The sequence below is a fragment of the Equus asinus genome, chromosome 13, assembly GCF_041296235.1.
Source record: "Equus asinus isolate D_3611 breed Donkey chromosome 13, EquAss-T2T_v2, whole genome shotgun sequence".
Lineage (NCBI taxonomy): Eukaryota > Metazoa > Chordata > Mammalia > Perissodactyla > Equidae > Equus > Equus asinus.
The window spans coordinates 9,935,080-9,952,099 of NC_091802.1; the positions used below are offsets into that span (position 1 = coordinate 9,935,080).

The following is a 17,020-nucleotide window of genomic DNA, read 5'->3' on the forward strand; positions in this document are numbered from 1 at the left end:
GCTCACACATCCCACGCTCACACACATCCCACGCTCACACATCCCACGCTCACACATCCCACGCTCATACATCCCACGCTCACACATCCCACGCTCACACATCCCACGCTCACACACGTCCCACGCACACACACGTCCCACGCACACACACGTCCCACGCTCACACATCCCACGCTCACACATCCCACGCTCACACATCCCACGCTCACACATCCCACGCTCACACATCCCACGCACACACACGTCCCACGCACACACACGTCCCACGCACACACATCCCACGCTCACACATCCCACGCTCACACACATCCCACGCTCACACACATCCCACGCTCACACATCCCACGCTCACACACATCCCACGCTCACACATCCCACGCTCACACATCCCACGCACACACACGTCCCACGCTCACATCCCACGCTCACACACGTCCCACGCACACACATCCCACGCTCACACACGTCCCACGCACACACATCCCACGCTCACACATCCCACGTTCACACATCCCACGCTCACACACGTCCCACGTTCACACACATCCCACGCTCACACATCCCACGTTCACACATCCCACGCTCACACACGTCCCACGCTCACATCCCACGCTCACACACGTCCCACGCACACACATCCCACGCTCACACATCCCACGTTCACACATCCCACGCTCACACACGTCCCACGTTCACACACATCCCACGCTCACACATCCCACGTTCACACATCCCACGCTCACACACGTCCCACGTTCACACACATCCCACGCTCACACATCCCACGCTCACACACATCCCACGCTCACACACATCCCACGCTCACACATCCCACGCTCACACATCCCACGCTCACACATCCCACGCTCACACACATCCCACGCTCACACACGTCCCACGTTCACACACATCCCACGCTCACACATCCCACGCTCACACACATCCCACGCTCACACACATCCCACGCTCACACATCCCACGCTCACACATCCCACGCTCACACACATCCCACGCTCACACACATCCCACGCTCACACATCCCACGCTCACACATCCCACGCTCACACACGTCCCACGCTCACACACATCCCACGCTCACACACAACCCACGCTCACACACGTCCCACGCTCACATCCCACGCTCACACACGTCCCACGCTCACACACATCCCACGCTCACACACATCCCACGCTCACACATCCCACGCTCACACACATCCCACGCTCACACATCCCACGCTCACACACATCCCACGCTCACACACATCCCACGCTCACACATCCCACGCTCACACACATCCCACGCTCACACATCCCACGCTCACACACATCCCACGCTCACACATCCCACGCTCACACACGTCCCACGCTCACACACATCCCACGCTCACACACAACCCACGCTCACACACGTCCCACGCTCACATCCCACGCTCACACACGTCCCACGCTCACATCCCACGCTCACACATCCCACGCTCATACATCCCACGCTCACTCCCACTCAGAGCTTCACCCCGACAGCCCCTCTGCCTGGAGCACGCTCCCAGACTTCTACATGACTCAGCTCTCTGCTCCAAAGCCACCTCCTCGGACAGGCCTTCCCCACCTGCCCACCCTGTCCACGGGGCCCTCTGCACGCTTTCTCCCCACCCGAGCCTAGCTCTCTCCTTCCCTGATGGTGATTTACCTCTGCACCCTTATCCTTCTTTACATCACGTCATTATGTACGTTTACTTGTCGATGTTTTATCTTCCCCCTTAGACAGTAAGCTTCAGGGAGCAGAGAAGGAACGTACCCGCAGCTGAAGGGTAGTGGGACGGGGAGGAGAGGTAGGCGAGGGCTGGATCACAGAAGACCTGACTGAGAAACGAATAAATCTCTCGTAATGACCAACACTTTACACCAAGGCCATGAAGAGCCAACACTTCCATAAAGATGAGGAACAATGGTTGTTACAGAAAATGAAAATAAAATCAGCAGATTTAACCAACATGTCGAAACATACCGTTTTCCTGACTGGAGAGGCTGTTGGTGAAGACGGGAGGGTCAGGCACCTGGGGCTGGGAGGGGCCAGGCACAGAGCTCCAGGACACCAGGCTTCCCCTCGTGCTGTTATTGCTCCCAAGCCGAAGGAGCCAGTGATCAGATAAGGAGGAGCTGGTGGAACCTGTGAGGATGCACAGAGAGGAAGGCTGGACTCACTCCATCCCTCGGGGGTCCCCAGAGGAGTTTCTCACGGGCAGACACCCATCCCCGAGCCCTGGAACTACAGAACCAGAGGAGAATTACATAAACAAAAGCTAATGCCCAGAGGAGAAACCTGCAACTGATTAACCATGTGACCAAGCTGAAAAATCCAGGGGAGGGTGCTGGCACAGAAAGAAAAGCATGTTGATGAATACTGAAAACGCTTTCCATGGAATTACTCGTTGTCCAGTTTTCTAAATAGCGTACTCTTTTCATTCTTCTTTCTATGTCTATCTTCTTTAAAAGGAAGGCAGACTTTTCATTAGGGTTGATTTTGATCTCCTGGGGCATCTTGGTTTTATTTGGCCATTTTCCAAAAATTGTTGAGGAGAAAAATCTGAGTCATAATAATAATTTAAACAAATGTTCTCTCACCCCCGAGATAGGGATGGCTAGATTGCAGAGTGAAATAAGTCACATCAAAAGGTCACCTTGACCCTTGTTTGTCCTCCAGACTTGCAGGCGGGTTGGAGGCTGTCCAACGCGCATATGGCTGGGATGCGCTTAAGCAGCTACATTAGGAGACTAAGGCCCTGCGTCCCTTATAACTGCCCGTCCCTTTCTAGCAGGACTAATGCAGGTTTATACTGCACAAGCTTAATTAAAACCTGGCTTGATATGAGCGAGACTGGGAACATGAAATCGCACGCCGCCACGAGTCACCTGCCAGATACAAAACATCACTCCTCTCCCCTTTCTCAGATTTCAGTGTGTCCATCCCACAGCCTTACAAACGGGATGCTAGCCTGTGGTGCTCTTCTGTCTGCAGCCGCAGTCAGATCCTCCCCTTCCAGACCCTTGCCCACCTCTCCCGGTCCTTGATGTCCCACTGAGCATCTTCCCAGCCCTTAAAGGGACTTCCCAGTTCCCCGACTCCTGTAATGAGCAGCAGCACCCACCTCGCATGGAGCTGCTGGCTGACCAGGGAGGGATGCTGTTCCGTTTCTGATAAAACAGGATGTAGGCCCCTCGGGTATTGACCTCATCTTCTGGAAGTGGTTCCACCGTGCTGTCATCGTAACTGTACCACTGCCCGTCCAGAGAGTTCCGGCAGTAGGCTGCAAAAGTCCAAATGCCAAGGCCCAATTATGGGAGCCTCAAAAGCAGGAAGCCATTTCCCACCGGCATAGCGGGAAAACGGACGTGCTCATGACAGAATGAGAAGAATCGGCCCATTTCTAGCCAGAAATTAATTTTGTGGCATTAGGAGAGATGATCAGTTACACTCCCAGATTCTTACTGATACAGTGTGCTGTCACTTGCTCAGGCACGATCTCCAGTCAAAGGAAGCCCAAGTTATTCAGCTGGACAATCGCGTCAACATTCACCCCGTTTCTTCTGAGAAGCTTCAGAATGCACATCTGATTCAGTGTGCAAGGAAAGTATGCAGCTGGGATTACAGTAGACTTCCTTCCTACCTCAGAATCGAAGTGGGACATTTAAGAAAATGTTCGTAAATGAGACTCTCACCACCTTGCCAACAAGTACACACCACATTCTCCTCCTCTCCCCTCAGGTCCCGGTGAACGGGGCCAGAACCCACTAATCCGGGAGTCAGCCAACATCTTTGTAATGGGCCAGACAGCAAATATCTCAGGCTTTCCTGATCATGTATGGTCTCTGCCACGTCTTCTTCTCCTTGTTCTTTTACACCACTTTTAAAAATGTAAAAACCATTTATAACTCATGGGCCGTACAGAAACGGGTGCTGAACTGTATCTGGCCCACGGGCCATAGTCGGCTGACTCTGCACTAACCCACACCAGGCACCTGGGGGTCCACCTTCGCTCCTCCCTCTCCCCTCCACTCCACAGCCAGTCCAAAAGCCAGTCTTGCTGATTCTACTTCCGAACTGCGTCTTGAATACCCCAACTGTCATCACTCGAGTACCAGCCAACACCGTCTCTCACTTGAGCCCCAGAGACATCCTCCTAACTGGAACTCCCAACTTCCACTCTTACTCCCTTCTACCCATTCTCCACAGGGCAGAGCTACCACCTCAATTTGTAAACTAGATTATGCCTTTACTCCTCTGCCTAAAACCTTTAAATGACTTCTCATCGATCTTTGGAAAAAACGCAAACTTTTGTCCATGGCCTAGAGTGCCTTCTGATCTAGCACTGCCCACTTCTCCAGCCCCATTGTGTGACTTACCCCTGGATCACCATGCTTCAGCTACAACAGGCTTTCATCAGTTCTTAAACACACCAAACTCTTTCTGCCTCAGGGCCTTTGCACATGCTAGTAGCGCAGCTCATAATGTTCTTCCTCTCATTTATTTACATAGTTAGTTCCACCTCATCTTTTCAGCTCTTGGTATCCTCAGAGAGGCCTTATCTCTGTCACAGACATCTTTTTGATCAATCAACTTTTCTTACGGCCAGGTAGTGAAAGTGCTAAAGTGACAAGCACATTTTTATTGTCTGTGTCTGAAATTAGACTGAAGTCCCACGAGGGCAGGACTCATGTCTGTGTTGTTCATGGCTGAAGCTCCGGCACCTAGCACAGGGCCTGGCATGGAATGGGACTTAATGAATACTTGTTCAGTGAATGAACGAGTGATGCCCCTGGATTTCTGCACAGCCCCGTATTTTCTAAATTGCAGGTACATTAGGACACTGGAAATGCACCTTTCATCAAAAGATGAAATATTTCAAAGCATCCTTTTAAACATGAAATAACTGGGGGGCCGGCCCTGTGGCCGAGTGGTTAAGTTCGCATGCTCCACTTTGGTGGCCCAGCGTTTCACTGGTTTGGATCCTGGGCGCAGACATGGCGCTGCTCATCAGGCTGTGCTGAGGTGGCGTCCCACACGTCACAACCAGAAGGACCCACAACCAGAATATACAGCTATGTACTGGGGGGATTTGAGGAGAAGAAGGGGGGAAAAAAATATTGGCAACAGATCTTAGCTCAGGGCCAATCTTTAAAAAAATTTTAAAAAAGAAATAACTTACGTTATTCTAGAATAGGAGAGACCAAGGCCTATGATTATGGACAGGTGAACGAGTCGCCCAGCTATTTGTTTCTGTCCTTCCGTTCGTGTACTTCTCTTAAGTCCCTCTGAGGGACTAACAATTAAATGTCTGCTATAGAAATAAAAAATACCAAATCCAATAAGCAGGGGTCCTCGTGTTGAAGCACAGATGAGGACAAACGTCACTCTCTCTGTTCCAGCAGCTGCCCTCCTCTATATGACATGGTCAAAAATTTGGGCTGTAACTAACTTCCCATTCCGACCACCAACCTCCTCAGCTCCACGGCTTGGACCAGACCCCCTCCCCGTGGCAGGCGCCTGGTGTGCGGTGGGTGAGGGCTCAGCTCACGCCCAGAGCTCGGCATCCCAGGGGCGCCTCTTCCCGGGCCACAGGCACAACACGTGGCGGCGCAGCCGGGGCCCAGAGGCAAGGCTCACCTGTGTAATGCCCACCTTGCAGACTGCCGTGGTGGTTGCAGACGGCGTACAAGTCGTACAGGAAGTCCAGCGGGTAGCTGGTGGGCAGGCAGGCCGGCTGCCTCCAGGAGGGCCAGGGGCCCGGCTCAGGCTTGGGGCTGGTGCTTCTCTGAGCCACATGGGGAGCCATGTCGAGGCCGGAGAGCGGGAACTCCACCAGCGTGGAGAGCTTGTTTCTTCTCTCGCCCACTTGACAGAACCTTTTGAGGTGGATGATGAGGATGTCAGGCAGGGTCCACAGACTCAGCTTCACCATGCCCTGCTGGAGGGCTTTGCAGTGGGGACACCTCCACGCGTCATCCTGAGCCAGCTGGAAAGGAAGCCACCAGGACCGTGAGGCCCCCGAAGCGCATGGCCAACCCGTGATGGGCACCCAGCCCCCTCCTCGGCCCAGGAGTGGACCCCCAGGGCAGGACCTGCTCCTCCTTGGTGTAGAACTGGAAGCACTCATCCAAGGTGCAACTATGCTGCTGGTGTGCCTGCTGCTGCTGCCACACGCTGTCCGCATCCTGGACCCGCTCCTCCTGGAGGCTCCCGAATAGGCTGCAGGAGACGACAGACAGCATTCAGGGCTTCTCACCTCCAAGAGGGGTTCCTCCTGCGTCTCCACTCACAGCAAACAGCGTGGAAGGCCTGCCAGCGAGGCAAAGGCCCTAAGGGCTTCCTAAGGGCTCCTGGGGCGCCTCGCGCACACTCTGACTCAGGGCACCCTCTGTTTGCTGGAATCCTCCACCTTCCCCATCAACTCCATGAGGAACCAAGTTCTTGGCTTGTTTCTCTGCTGCCTCATTCTTGCACAGGGCCTAGAGCCTAGTAGGAGATTAATAAACACTTGCTGGGCTGACCAGTGTCCCTTTTCAAACTAGGGCAGATGCCCTCGGTGTCACAGAAGCAGCCAAGTTTAGGGATTAAGAGCATGGACTCGAGCCAGACAACCTGGGTTCAAATCCCGGCTCTAGTGTACATGAGCTGTGTGACACTGAGCAATTGTTCAAGCTCTCTGTGCCTCAGTTTCCACATCTGAAAATGTGGATTATAATACTACCTACCTCATAGGATGTGATGAAGAATAAATAAGTTGTATATATGTAAATTGCTCAGAGCAGTGACTGGCCCAGGGCGAGTAGGGAAGGGCCACATAACCGTTTACTACTACCATGTTACCATCACTAACACCACCCACCACCTTCATTATGACTATCACCATCATTGTTGTTTATCTACAGACAATTGTCCTTCCGGTTTCTCAGAGGAAAGGGTCACACGGCATCCAGGAGGCGTGCACACGCTTTACAGCCACACTGGGGAGAGCTGGGCTCGGAGAGATTCGTGTGCACGGGCAGGACTGTCCCCCCTCTGCTGGTGCCCACCTCAGTTGGACTCACCGTTCCTTGGCTCCGCTGTCCCACTCCACAGCCAGTTTGACGTGGGGGGGCCCTCCAGGCCTCCGGAGGTGCAAAGCCCTGGGGAGAGAGCACGAGCCATCAGAAAGCCCCGAGGTGCCTTCCCACACCTCTGCAGGATCAGGGGTCTGTCTCCAGCCCCAGGATGACGTTCCAAAGAGAAATGCCCAAAATGGAGCATAACTGGAGGTCAGGTAATGGGGAGCCGCCGTCTGCCGAAGGCTTGCTCCTGAATCTCTCTCTGAACGTGCTCTCCTCACTCCCTCGGGAGCTTATGAGCTCAGAAGGTTTGGGTTCCTGTAAGGACGCAGATCCACTCTCCCACTGCACCCAAGCTGCCTCCTCACTGTCTCAGTGGAACTGCCCTACACGAATACCCAGTTCCGACAGCGCCTCCAAGGAGTGGCTCACTGTCGCTGCACCATGTGAGAGGAGCACCATCTGGTCCTCCTCTACAGCCTACGAGCTCCTCCCCTTCCAGACCTCCAACAGCCAGATCTCAGTGTGAATCGACCTACAGCTCTTCCCAGCTGCCTGGGCTCAGCCCATTCCAGAAAAGGTCACTCAACCTTAACGTAGAAGTCGGCCCTACAAGAAGAAAGCGGAAGATGTGAAATCTACAAGACACATATACATGTCTGGTGGGAAAGTCTGCACCTAAAATAATGTTTAAAATGCATTGCAAGAAAAAAAGTGGGGATGTCACATGAGTCCCCAGGTGAGACTAAGATGATTCGAAAACAGGTTTTAGGCTCATGAAAGCACAAAATCCTTGGCTGAGCACCAGCAGGTCTGGGGTGGAGCCGTGGCACCATCCTGATGAACAAGAGGAAGGAGAAGCAGGAACAAGGTGCGCCTGGGAGCAGCCCTCCAGCTTGTGAGCCCTGTGGATTCAGGACAAACAATGACGGCCCTTCCTCGCCTTTCTGTAGTGGCGGGAACAAGCTACGGGCATGTGACTGTCTGCCTCTTCACCTCCCTCGCTCCCCCAAAGGAGGAGAAGCGCCTTATCTGGTTGGTGGGACTCAGGGCAGGTGACCCGCTCAGCCCCTCCTGGTTCCTCTTCTCTAGGAGCTAAAGGTGAGCATGCTGGCATTGTCTCTCATGGATGCCCGAGCCTCCTGGGAGCTGCTGTGTCTTTGCAGGAAGGCTGGCAGATTGGGACGTACATTCAATTCAGAGGGGACACACTGGGGAGCCTGTCTGCAGCCCTGGATCTAAGCCACTTTCTTCAGGACCCCCCGTTCTCCATCTCCACAATGTGAAAGGCCCACAATTGGGGAGCTCAGCTTCGACCGACGGGGTAGGGAGCGAGGATATTTAATTCTGGGGAAACATTCTCAAAAGCTCACATCAGACTCACATCTAAGCCACATCCTTTAATCAGCCTTAAATAAACAAACTGATAATTAATAAACCTAATATGCTGATCTCTCTCGGCCGCAATCCTCAATCTCCTTTTCAACTGGAGTCTTGACTTGGGAGTGGAAAAGGAGGACCGCTGTCTTCAGACTCTGCTATACGAATCCCCTTAGGCCAGAGAAAAGGGACAGGCATGGGTGTGGCCTGAAGTTCACTGTTACATGGAAACAATCATTCAGGAGACAGCACGATCTTCTCTCCTGGTCACAGCCTTGAGTCAAACAGGAAAGGGCTTTAGTGGACTTTATGACAGGATGCGATTCCAAGCAACACACAGACTCCTCTACCCGGAGGGAGCTCAGAGTCGAATGGGAGAGTCCTGCAAAGAGGGTGCCCAGGGTGTGGACGGGGATGCAGAGGAAGAGCACCAGGCTGCTCTGGAGACCGGAGAAGACTTCCTGCACAGGAGGAGCAGGAGTCAGCCAGAGGGACAGTGAGCGGTGAGGGGAAAGGGCCGTGCAGGCGGAGGGCTCATCCAGAGCAAAGGGTAGGACACGTGCTGGAATGAGGAGCAGAGGCGCAGCAATGGGGCCAGGCCATGAGGGAGGGGCCAGGCCACGGAGGGAGGGGGGCCAGGCCACGGACAGAGGGGCCAGGCCACACAGGGAGGGTCTCGTCTGCCACTGTGAGAAGTGTAGACTTTACCCCGTGGGCAATTGAAGGGTTTTAAACAGACAAGTATGAAGCAGATGGATGACAGGGCCACTGGTCTGGGGGCAGTTACATCAGAGGAGACTCCCGGGGTGTCCAGCTAAGAGGTGACAAGGCTTGAACTCAGGCAACGGTGGTAAACGTGGAGAGGAGGCAACAGAGCTGAGGAGTCGCCAGGATGTGGAATAACGAGACTTGATGACGGATTAAATGTGAGGAGAAAGTGAGGAGGAGGAATCAAGGATGACTCCCAGGCTCTAGCTCGGGTCCTGGGTAGCTGGTGGTGTCCCCATTTAGACACCGAAGACAGGAAGAGGAAAGGTTGAAGTGAGAAGAGCTCAGACCAGCACACGTTTAGTTTTTATGTCAACAAGACATTTAAGTAGGAAAGGTGGGTCTGTATCTCAGAGAAAAGTCTGGGCTGGAGATATGGATCTGAGAAACCTGGACCTGAAGGGGACAGAACCGAAGCAAGACCATCCACGGACGGAACGCAGAGGGAGCGTGCTGTGGGCCAGGTGGGATGCTGAGCCCGGCCAGGAGGCTGAGACCCGACAATACCTGAGGGCCCCAGAGAGGGAGAGGAACACTTCAGGGAAAAAAATACACCTCTAGGAGATAAGCAAAATGTGGTAAATCCATACAGTGGAATATGACTCAGCCTTAAAAAGGAAGGAAATTCTGACACATGCTACAACATGGATGCAGCGTGAAGGCATCATGCTAAGTAAAGTAGTAAAGTAGTCACAAAAGCACAAATACAGCATGATTCCACTTATACGAGGTACCGAGAGCAGTCAATTCATAAAGTAGAATTGCGGTTGCTGGAGGATGGGGGATGGGAAATGGGGAGTTATTGTTAATGGGGACAGAGTTTTAGTTTGAGAAGATGAAAAAAGTTCTTGAGATGGATGCTGGCAATGGTTGCATGACACTATGAATGTACTTGACACTGCTGAAATGTGCACTTAAAAATGGTTAAGATGGGGGGCCAGCCCAGTGGCATAGTGGTTGGGTTCACACTCTGCTTTGGCATCCTGGGGTTCGCAGGTTTGGATCCCAGGTGCAGACCTGCACACTGCTCACCAAGCCACACTGTGGTGGCATCCCACATAGAAAACAAAGGAAGATTAGCACAGATGTTAGCTCAGTGCCAATCTTCCTCACCAAAAGAAAAAAAAAGTTAAGATGGTAAATTTTATGTGCTGTGTATTTTGTCACAATTTTTAAAAAAGAAAGAAATTTCTATAAGAACAAGAAGGTGCTGGGCTAGGCAGGCCAAGAGGCTGAACAGAGGGCTCTGTGAAGGTGGCAAGAGATTGACTCTACCAGATGCTGGGGAGAGCTGTCCAAGCAGGGGGGTGGGGAGGGTCAGGCAGGGGCCAGACAGCAGGGACATGTTGGGTGGACAGAAGGTGTGACCAGAAGGGCTGTGGCCTCAAGGGAGGGCCTTCTTGAGCATGGTCAACTTGCTGTGCAACTAGACTCTTTTCCAGCGCTTCTCAAACTACCTGTGGAGAAAGACCTGTTTGTTGGTTTGTTTTCGAACTGCTGTAGACCAATACCTTTGTAAAATATAATAAAAATGCAATGGGGGGAGGGTAACATATAAAATACAACTTCAATTTTTTAAAAAATTATGATATTCATATTTTAAATTCTCTGCCATGTTGCTTTAACACTTCTAAATGCTTCCTCTCAAGTTCTTGTCATGGACAGGTGACGAGCAGCTTGTAAGCTGGCACCAGTCTGTGGAGCACACTTTGAGTGGCACGGTTCTCTTCTCCAAGACAGTGTGTCATGAAGGGGCCCTTCTCAGAGGCCCTCCCTTTGCCCCCTGGCTGACATTTCTCCTGCCTCCCTAACTCTGCAAAGTAGCAGCCAGCCAAGGAGGGTACGGATGAGGTGTAGGGCACAGAACCTTCTGGCTTGCCCCCCTACCCTGTTCCTGGTCTCTTTATAAAGGGAGGAGGGGCCCTTCCCTACTAGGATTCTGACACCAATTCCAATGTGTGCTTTTTCCCCACATGGTCAAGCAATTAATTCTGACCCTGTCTACCTGGAGATAGCATCTCATCCCACTGGTTAAGGGCTTAGTCCTACGAGACTGCCCCCCACACCCCCCCAGACACCCATCGCAAGTCCAGCTGTGCTCTGACCAACCTGCTATAGATAGGAGGTTCCAACGACCCCCTCCTTGGGTTCGATTAATTTGTAGAGCAGCTCACAGAACTCAGAGAAAGAGTTTACTCACTAGATTAGCAGTTTACTGTAAAAGGCTGTAACTCAGGAACAGACGGATGGAACAGATGCATAGGGCAAGGTACAGGGAAGGGCGTGGAGCTTCCATGCTCTCTGAGTGCGCCACTCCCCCATCACCTCCATGTGTGCGTCAACCTAGGAGCTCCCCAAAACCCGTCCTTTTGGGTTTTTACGGAGGCTTCATTACACAGGCATGGTTGATTAAATCATTGGCCATCGGCGATTGATTCGACCTCTGGCCCCTCTCCCCTCCCTGATGTGGGGGAAGGGGAAGCAGAACAGGAAACTTCCAATCCTCTAATCACAAGATTGGTTCCCCTGGCAACCACCCCCATCCTTAGCTACTTTTAAGACAACTTTATTGCTCTTATCACTTAGGAAATTCCAAGGATTTTAGGAGCTCTGTGCCAGAACCAGGAAGAAGACCAAATACATATTTCTTATAAATCACAATATCACACCTACATTACGGTGTCAGTCAGCTTTGATTGACCAAGCCAGGAAATCGGAGAACCTTATGGAGAACTTTGTGTCTGTGAGAAAATGAGCAAAAGCGCTAGACAATCCATTGCTCTGCAAGGCCGTATGCGGCGGAAGGCTGTGGAGGTGGGCACGTGGAGAAGCAGGAAGCGAAAGCCCCTGCAGACACAGCCGCCCTGGCTTTGCCCCTCAGCCACAGTCCAAAAGCTTGTACAGTTTGGGACCAATGGTGCAGCGGTGGGACGCCCGCCTGCCCTAGAGGGGCACTGAGGTTGAATTCAGTAGCGTGACCTAACTGAAGGAATTTGGGTTTTTCAATCAGACTGATCTGGATTCCGATTTGGACTTCGCCATTAACTAGTTGTGTGAGTGTGAGCAAGATAACCAGCCTCTGGGAACCTCAGTGTCGCCTCATCTTTGAAGTGGCCACCACAGTACCTCTCTAGACATAAGGGTTCAAAGCACAGAATGTGGATAAGGACTTAACACAACGGCTGGCCCTGGAGAGGTAAGTGACAGAGAGAAACTAAGACTGGAACCAACGGTGTTGATTGATTACGACGCCTCAAAGGAGTCCAGGCAAATAAGAACGCATTCATTCTCTCACCAAATCTGGAACATCCCCTTACCTATCAACTGCCCAGTGACAGAGGGGCCGGCCGTCCTGTGCGGATAAGTAGCTGCAGGCCAGGGAGAGCCCCACCACCCGGATGGAGAACAGCGACCCTGGGTTCTGCCAAGACAAGAACAGAGAAGACAGGTCATCACGCATGTTGATTTAAATTAGACTCTTCAGTGCAAATAAATTACTCAAAAAACATAACCTTTCTGTTTATACTCTCCTTTAAACATTCCCTTAATAATTAGTATTCAAAATCTAGAGATAAAAGGCTTCATTTTTTTAAGAAGATACACACTTTTAACATAGCTTTTAACATACTGATCTAACAGTGTTTAACACATTAAATTTTCCAGAACAGTGAACATGTTGGTTTTAAGTAACATGTGTTTAATTGGAGCAGATGCTGGTACAGTCAGTGGAAAAATAAATCAACCATGTTAATTAATTATTAATAGATAATTTAAGATGATTACCATCATCATCAAATTGCCAAAATGAGGCAGTAATCTAAAAGCAAGTTAGTGTATATTTTACATACCAACACTAAATAAATATTTATATACTTCAAAATAAGCCAAATAAGGAAATACCATCTATGTTTTTATTCTAAAATGTACATTTTTTCATATTCTAACTTTTCTGAAATTGAAGTGAGTTTTTTTTTTTTTTTGAGGAAGATTAGCCCTGAGCTAACATCTGCTGCCAATCCTCCTCTTTTTGCTGAGGAAGACTGGCACTGAGCTAACATCTGTGCCCATCTTCCTCTACTTTATATGTGGGATGCCTACCACAGCATGGCGTACCAAGCGGTGCCATGTCCGCACCCGGGATCCGAACCAGTGAACCCCAGGCCACTGAAGCGGAACGTGTGCACTTAACCGCCGTGCCATCAGGCCCACCCATCTTTTTTTTTTTTTTTTTAAATAAGCAGTTGCTTATTTATTTATTTTATTTTTCCTTCTTCTCCCCAAAGTCCCCCAGTACATAGTTGTATATTTCATTTGTGGGTCCTTCTAGGTATGTGGTATGTGGGTCCTTCTAGGTATGTGGGATGCCACCTCAGCATGGTTTGATGAGCAGTGCTAGGTGTATGCCCAGGATCCAAACTGGCAGAATCCTGGGCTGCCAAAGCAGAGCACACAAACTTAACCACTCGGCCACAGGCCCCGCCCCTGAAGCAAGTCTTAAACAGCATTATTTCACAATAGTCAAAAGGTAGAAAGAACCCAAGTATCCATCCACAGATGAATGGATAAACAAAATGTGATATATACACACAATGGAATATTATTTAGCCTTAAAAAGGAAGGAAATTCTGACACATTATAACATGGATGAACCCTGAAACTATTTTGCTTAGTGAAATAAGCCAGACACAGAAGGGCAAATATTCTATGAGTCTGCTTATATGAGGCAGCTAGAGTAGGCAAATTCATAGAGACAGACAGTAGAATGGAGGTTACCAGGCGCTGGAGGTAGGGGTGGATGGGATGGGGAGTTGTTGATTAACGGGTGTAGAGTTTTCTGGGAATGATGAAAATTTGAGATATAGATAGTAGCGATGGTTATGCAACACTGTGAAAATAAAGTACACTTATGAATGATTTAAATAAATGTTATGTATATCTTACCACAGTTAAGAAAAAGAATCAATGGAATCTTCAAGTAAAGGAAATACAGTTCTTAAAACTGTCACTAGTGACCTTGGCTACAACTAGAAAAAAAAAAAATTTTTTTTTTGAGGAAGATTAGCCCTGAGCTAACATCTGCTGCCAATCCTCCTCTTTTTGCTGAGGAAGCCTGGCCCTGAGCTAACATCCGTGCCCATCTTCCTCTCCCTTATATGTGGGATGCCTACCACAGCATGGCTAGCCAAGCGGTGCTGTGTCTGCACCCTGGGCCACCAAAGCGGAACGTGCGCACTTAACCGCTGGGCCACCGGGCCGGCCCCGAAAAACAAAAATCTTTTTCCAAACTCTGACAAAGGTAAAAGGCAGACATCTTTATTTGAAACATACTGATAAGGTACAATTCAATTCAGATGAGGAAAAGGAGGAAAGCATTATAATTCCAGGAAAGAGGAACAGCACGTGGGAAGACAGCATGACCATAAAAACACCCAGAGAGCTGGGAGTCACCTCCTTTGGCTGTGGAAGCTGACGTGTGCAGGGAGCAACGCACAAGGTCAGTAAGGAAACCAGAAGGCGGTTCTAGAGGCCTCGAGGGTCAAGACCAGGGAATACAGCGTACACCCAACTGGACTATAACCGCACTCTGGTTGATATGTGGCTTCAACAAAGACAAAACCAATGGCTGGAAGCAAGCTGGCTTCAGGGGCTTTGACTGGGGACTGGCCACAGAAGAGGGGGCTTCCTAAGGAGAACGTGCTTTAAATCTGAGGGAAAGACTCTTCTTCCTGCCACCCCTAACTGAGCCTTGCTGTTTGGATGGCAACATAATCAAGGCGCCTATACTGTCTGGAGGCAGCTCGCCCTGCCTGCACACAAAGAAAATTTTAAAGTGACCAGAAAAATGTCTTGGCAATGATAAATCTCTTTTTTTTCATAATTCATGCAAATTAATCCTGCCCAGCAAATTGGTCATTTTTGTAGGAGATTATTTTCCTGTCCTCTATTCTTGGCTAGGAAAATTCATTTTAGAACCTTCAAGATCTGTTCACTACTTTTAATCTCTTCAGTTCAATGTTGCAAATTCTGAATGTTCCTTTTCAAATTACTGCCATATTCAGCCAGTTATTTCATATAGTGCTAAATGCATTATTGTTTAAATGGGTGGGTTAGCCTGGGACCCTCAGAACCATTTAGAATACGTTATTCCCACAGAAAATCATGTCCAACCACACATTTGCCAATGAATCTGTGCAAAAGCATCCATAGCTGAATTGAAAGTTGCCTGTATTCAAGCTTCGCTGGCCCCATTGACCACTTGATCAACTTCTAAAGTCAAAATGACTATAGGGGTGCAGAGGCCTAAAGTACACTGACCAGGTGGAGATGAAGGCAGCTGAGTGAAACATTCACATGAAAGTGGTTTCGTCCACTTTCAAGAATCAGGAGCACAAGGTCTGGGGGAAGCTAAAGCTGCTACCAGATATTCTGACCTACTTAGAGAGAAGTTAGCATTTCTAATTTGGGCACCGTGGCAGATCTGCTGGGCAGTACAGAAAGCAACATCCTTCAGAGACAAAAATTGGTACAAATGTAGAGAAGGTCTTTAACAAAGTGATATTTAGCATAAATCCTAAATTGTATGTATGAATTTCACTGAACAGGAAGGAACACGAACGATGAAGAAATACCTCTGAAATAAATTGGGTACATCCCCCAGATGAAAAGTTCTTACTAAGAGAATATTTGGGGGGAAAACAAAATTCCAATGCTAACGACCTATCCCTCAAAATGTCAACATCTTCACTGCCAGGTGGCCATCAGAAGAGTTTCTGATACTAGAGGGGCTAAAAGGAATGGTTTTAGATATGTGTTTTGGTGGGTTTTTTTGCAGGGGAAGATTTGCCCTAAGCCAACATCCATTGCCAATCTTCCTCCCTTCTTCTTCCTTTTCACCCCCTAAAGCCCCAGCACAGAGGTGCATATAGCTATAGGTTCTTCCAGCTGTACTATATGAGCTGCCGCCACAGCACGGCCACTGACAGACGAGTTGTGTGGTTCTGCCCTGGGACCAGAACCGGACCCGAACCGGGGCCTCTGAAGTGGAGCGGGCTGAACTTCAACCGCTAGGCCATCAGGGCCGGCTCTAGAATATGTTGTTTTTATTCAGAAACTACCAATCTGAGAATAAATAAGTGAGGAAGGCAAAAAGGTGTTTTCTCTTGAGTTTTTATCTCAGTTTTTAAAAAACTGGACAAAATTATTTTAAAATCTCGATTTTCATATTTGGATATAAACATCAATTTTAAGTTTCCACAGAAGTGATATCTCAAGTGTCTTGAAATGTGTAATCCAAACATACAAGTTACAACTCATCACAATAAGCTATCCTCTAGGAAGAACTATAATAAGCCACCAATATACAAAGTTGAGAAGAATAACGTAAATCTCAATCTTTATTCCAATGGAGTTTTGAAAGATTTAACGAGAAAAGCTCCATCTGTGAAAAGTATTTTGCGATATCATAAAGAGTAAGACACTACACATCATAAACGGTTACTTCCTTGCACATCAATCAGTGTTTTATTCAACAACGTGAACATTCTCATTAACAGCAAATTCTTGTCTCTCCTGAGCCACCTCAACATTCCCACCCACCCCCCCCCCCACCTCCCATAATACACACACACTGACCTGTATGGGGGCCTCACTCTTCATGAGATAGCGGACCTTACTGAGAATGCACTGCTGGAGTTGGACCCAGGAAATGGTTCTGTCTTCCCTCATCAGGAAAGGTGGCCCAAACCTGAAAAAATCCAAGGATATCAGGTCACTTCAGCAAAGGATA

At 49.6% G+C, this 17,020-nt stretch overlaps 1 protein-coding gene across 3 annotated transcripts in view; it reads right to left on the bottom strand.

Moving 5' to 3' along the window:
- The window catches only part of USP43 (ubiquitin specific peptidase 43), a 61,028-nt gene that overhangs the window by 12,870 nt on the left and 31,138 nt on the right, over positions 1–17,020 (bottom strand). For 2 of the 3 annotated variants that reach the window (XM_070482337.1, XM_014864095.3), the window contains 7 exons: positions 16,867–16,978; positions 12,552–12,655; positions 7,090–7,167; positions 6,121–6,247; positions 5,666–6,014; positions 3,150–3,308; positions 2,009–2,170 (listed from right to left, as the gene is read on the bottom strand). In XM_070482337.1, the coding sequence (XP_070338438.1) occupies positions 2,009–2,170; positions 3,150–3,308; positions 5,666–6,014; positions 6,121–6,247; positions 7,090–7,167; positions 12,552–12,655; positions 16,867–16,978 (1,091 nt within the window). The remainder of the gene's footprint in view (positions 1–2,008; positions 2,171–3,149; positions 3,309–5,665; positions 6,015–6,120; positions 6,248–7,089; positions 7,168–12,551; positions 12,656–16,866; positions 16,979–17,020) is intronic. The other variant, XM_044745582.2, reaches the window with a different exon arrangement.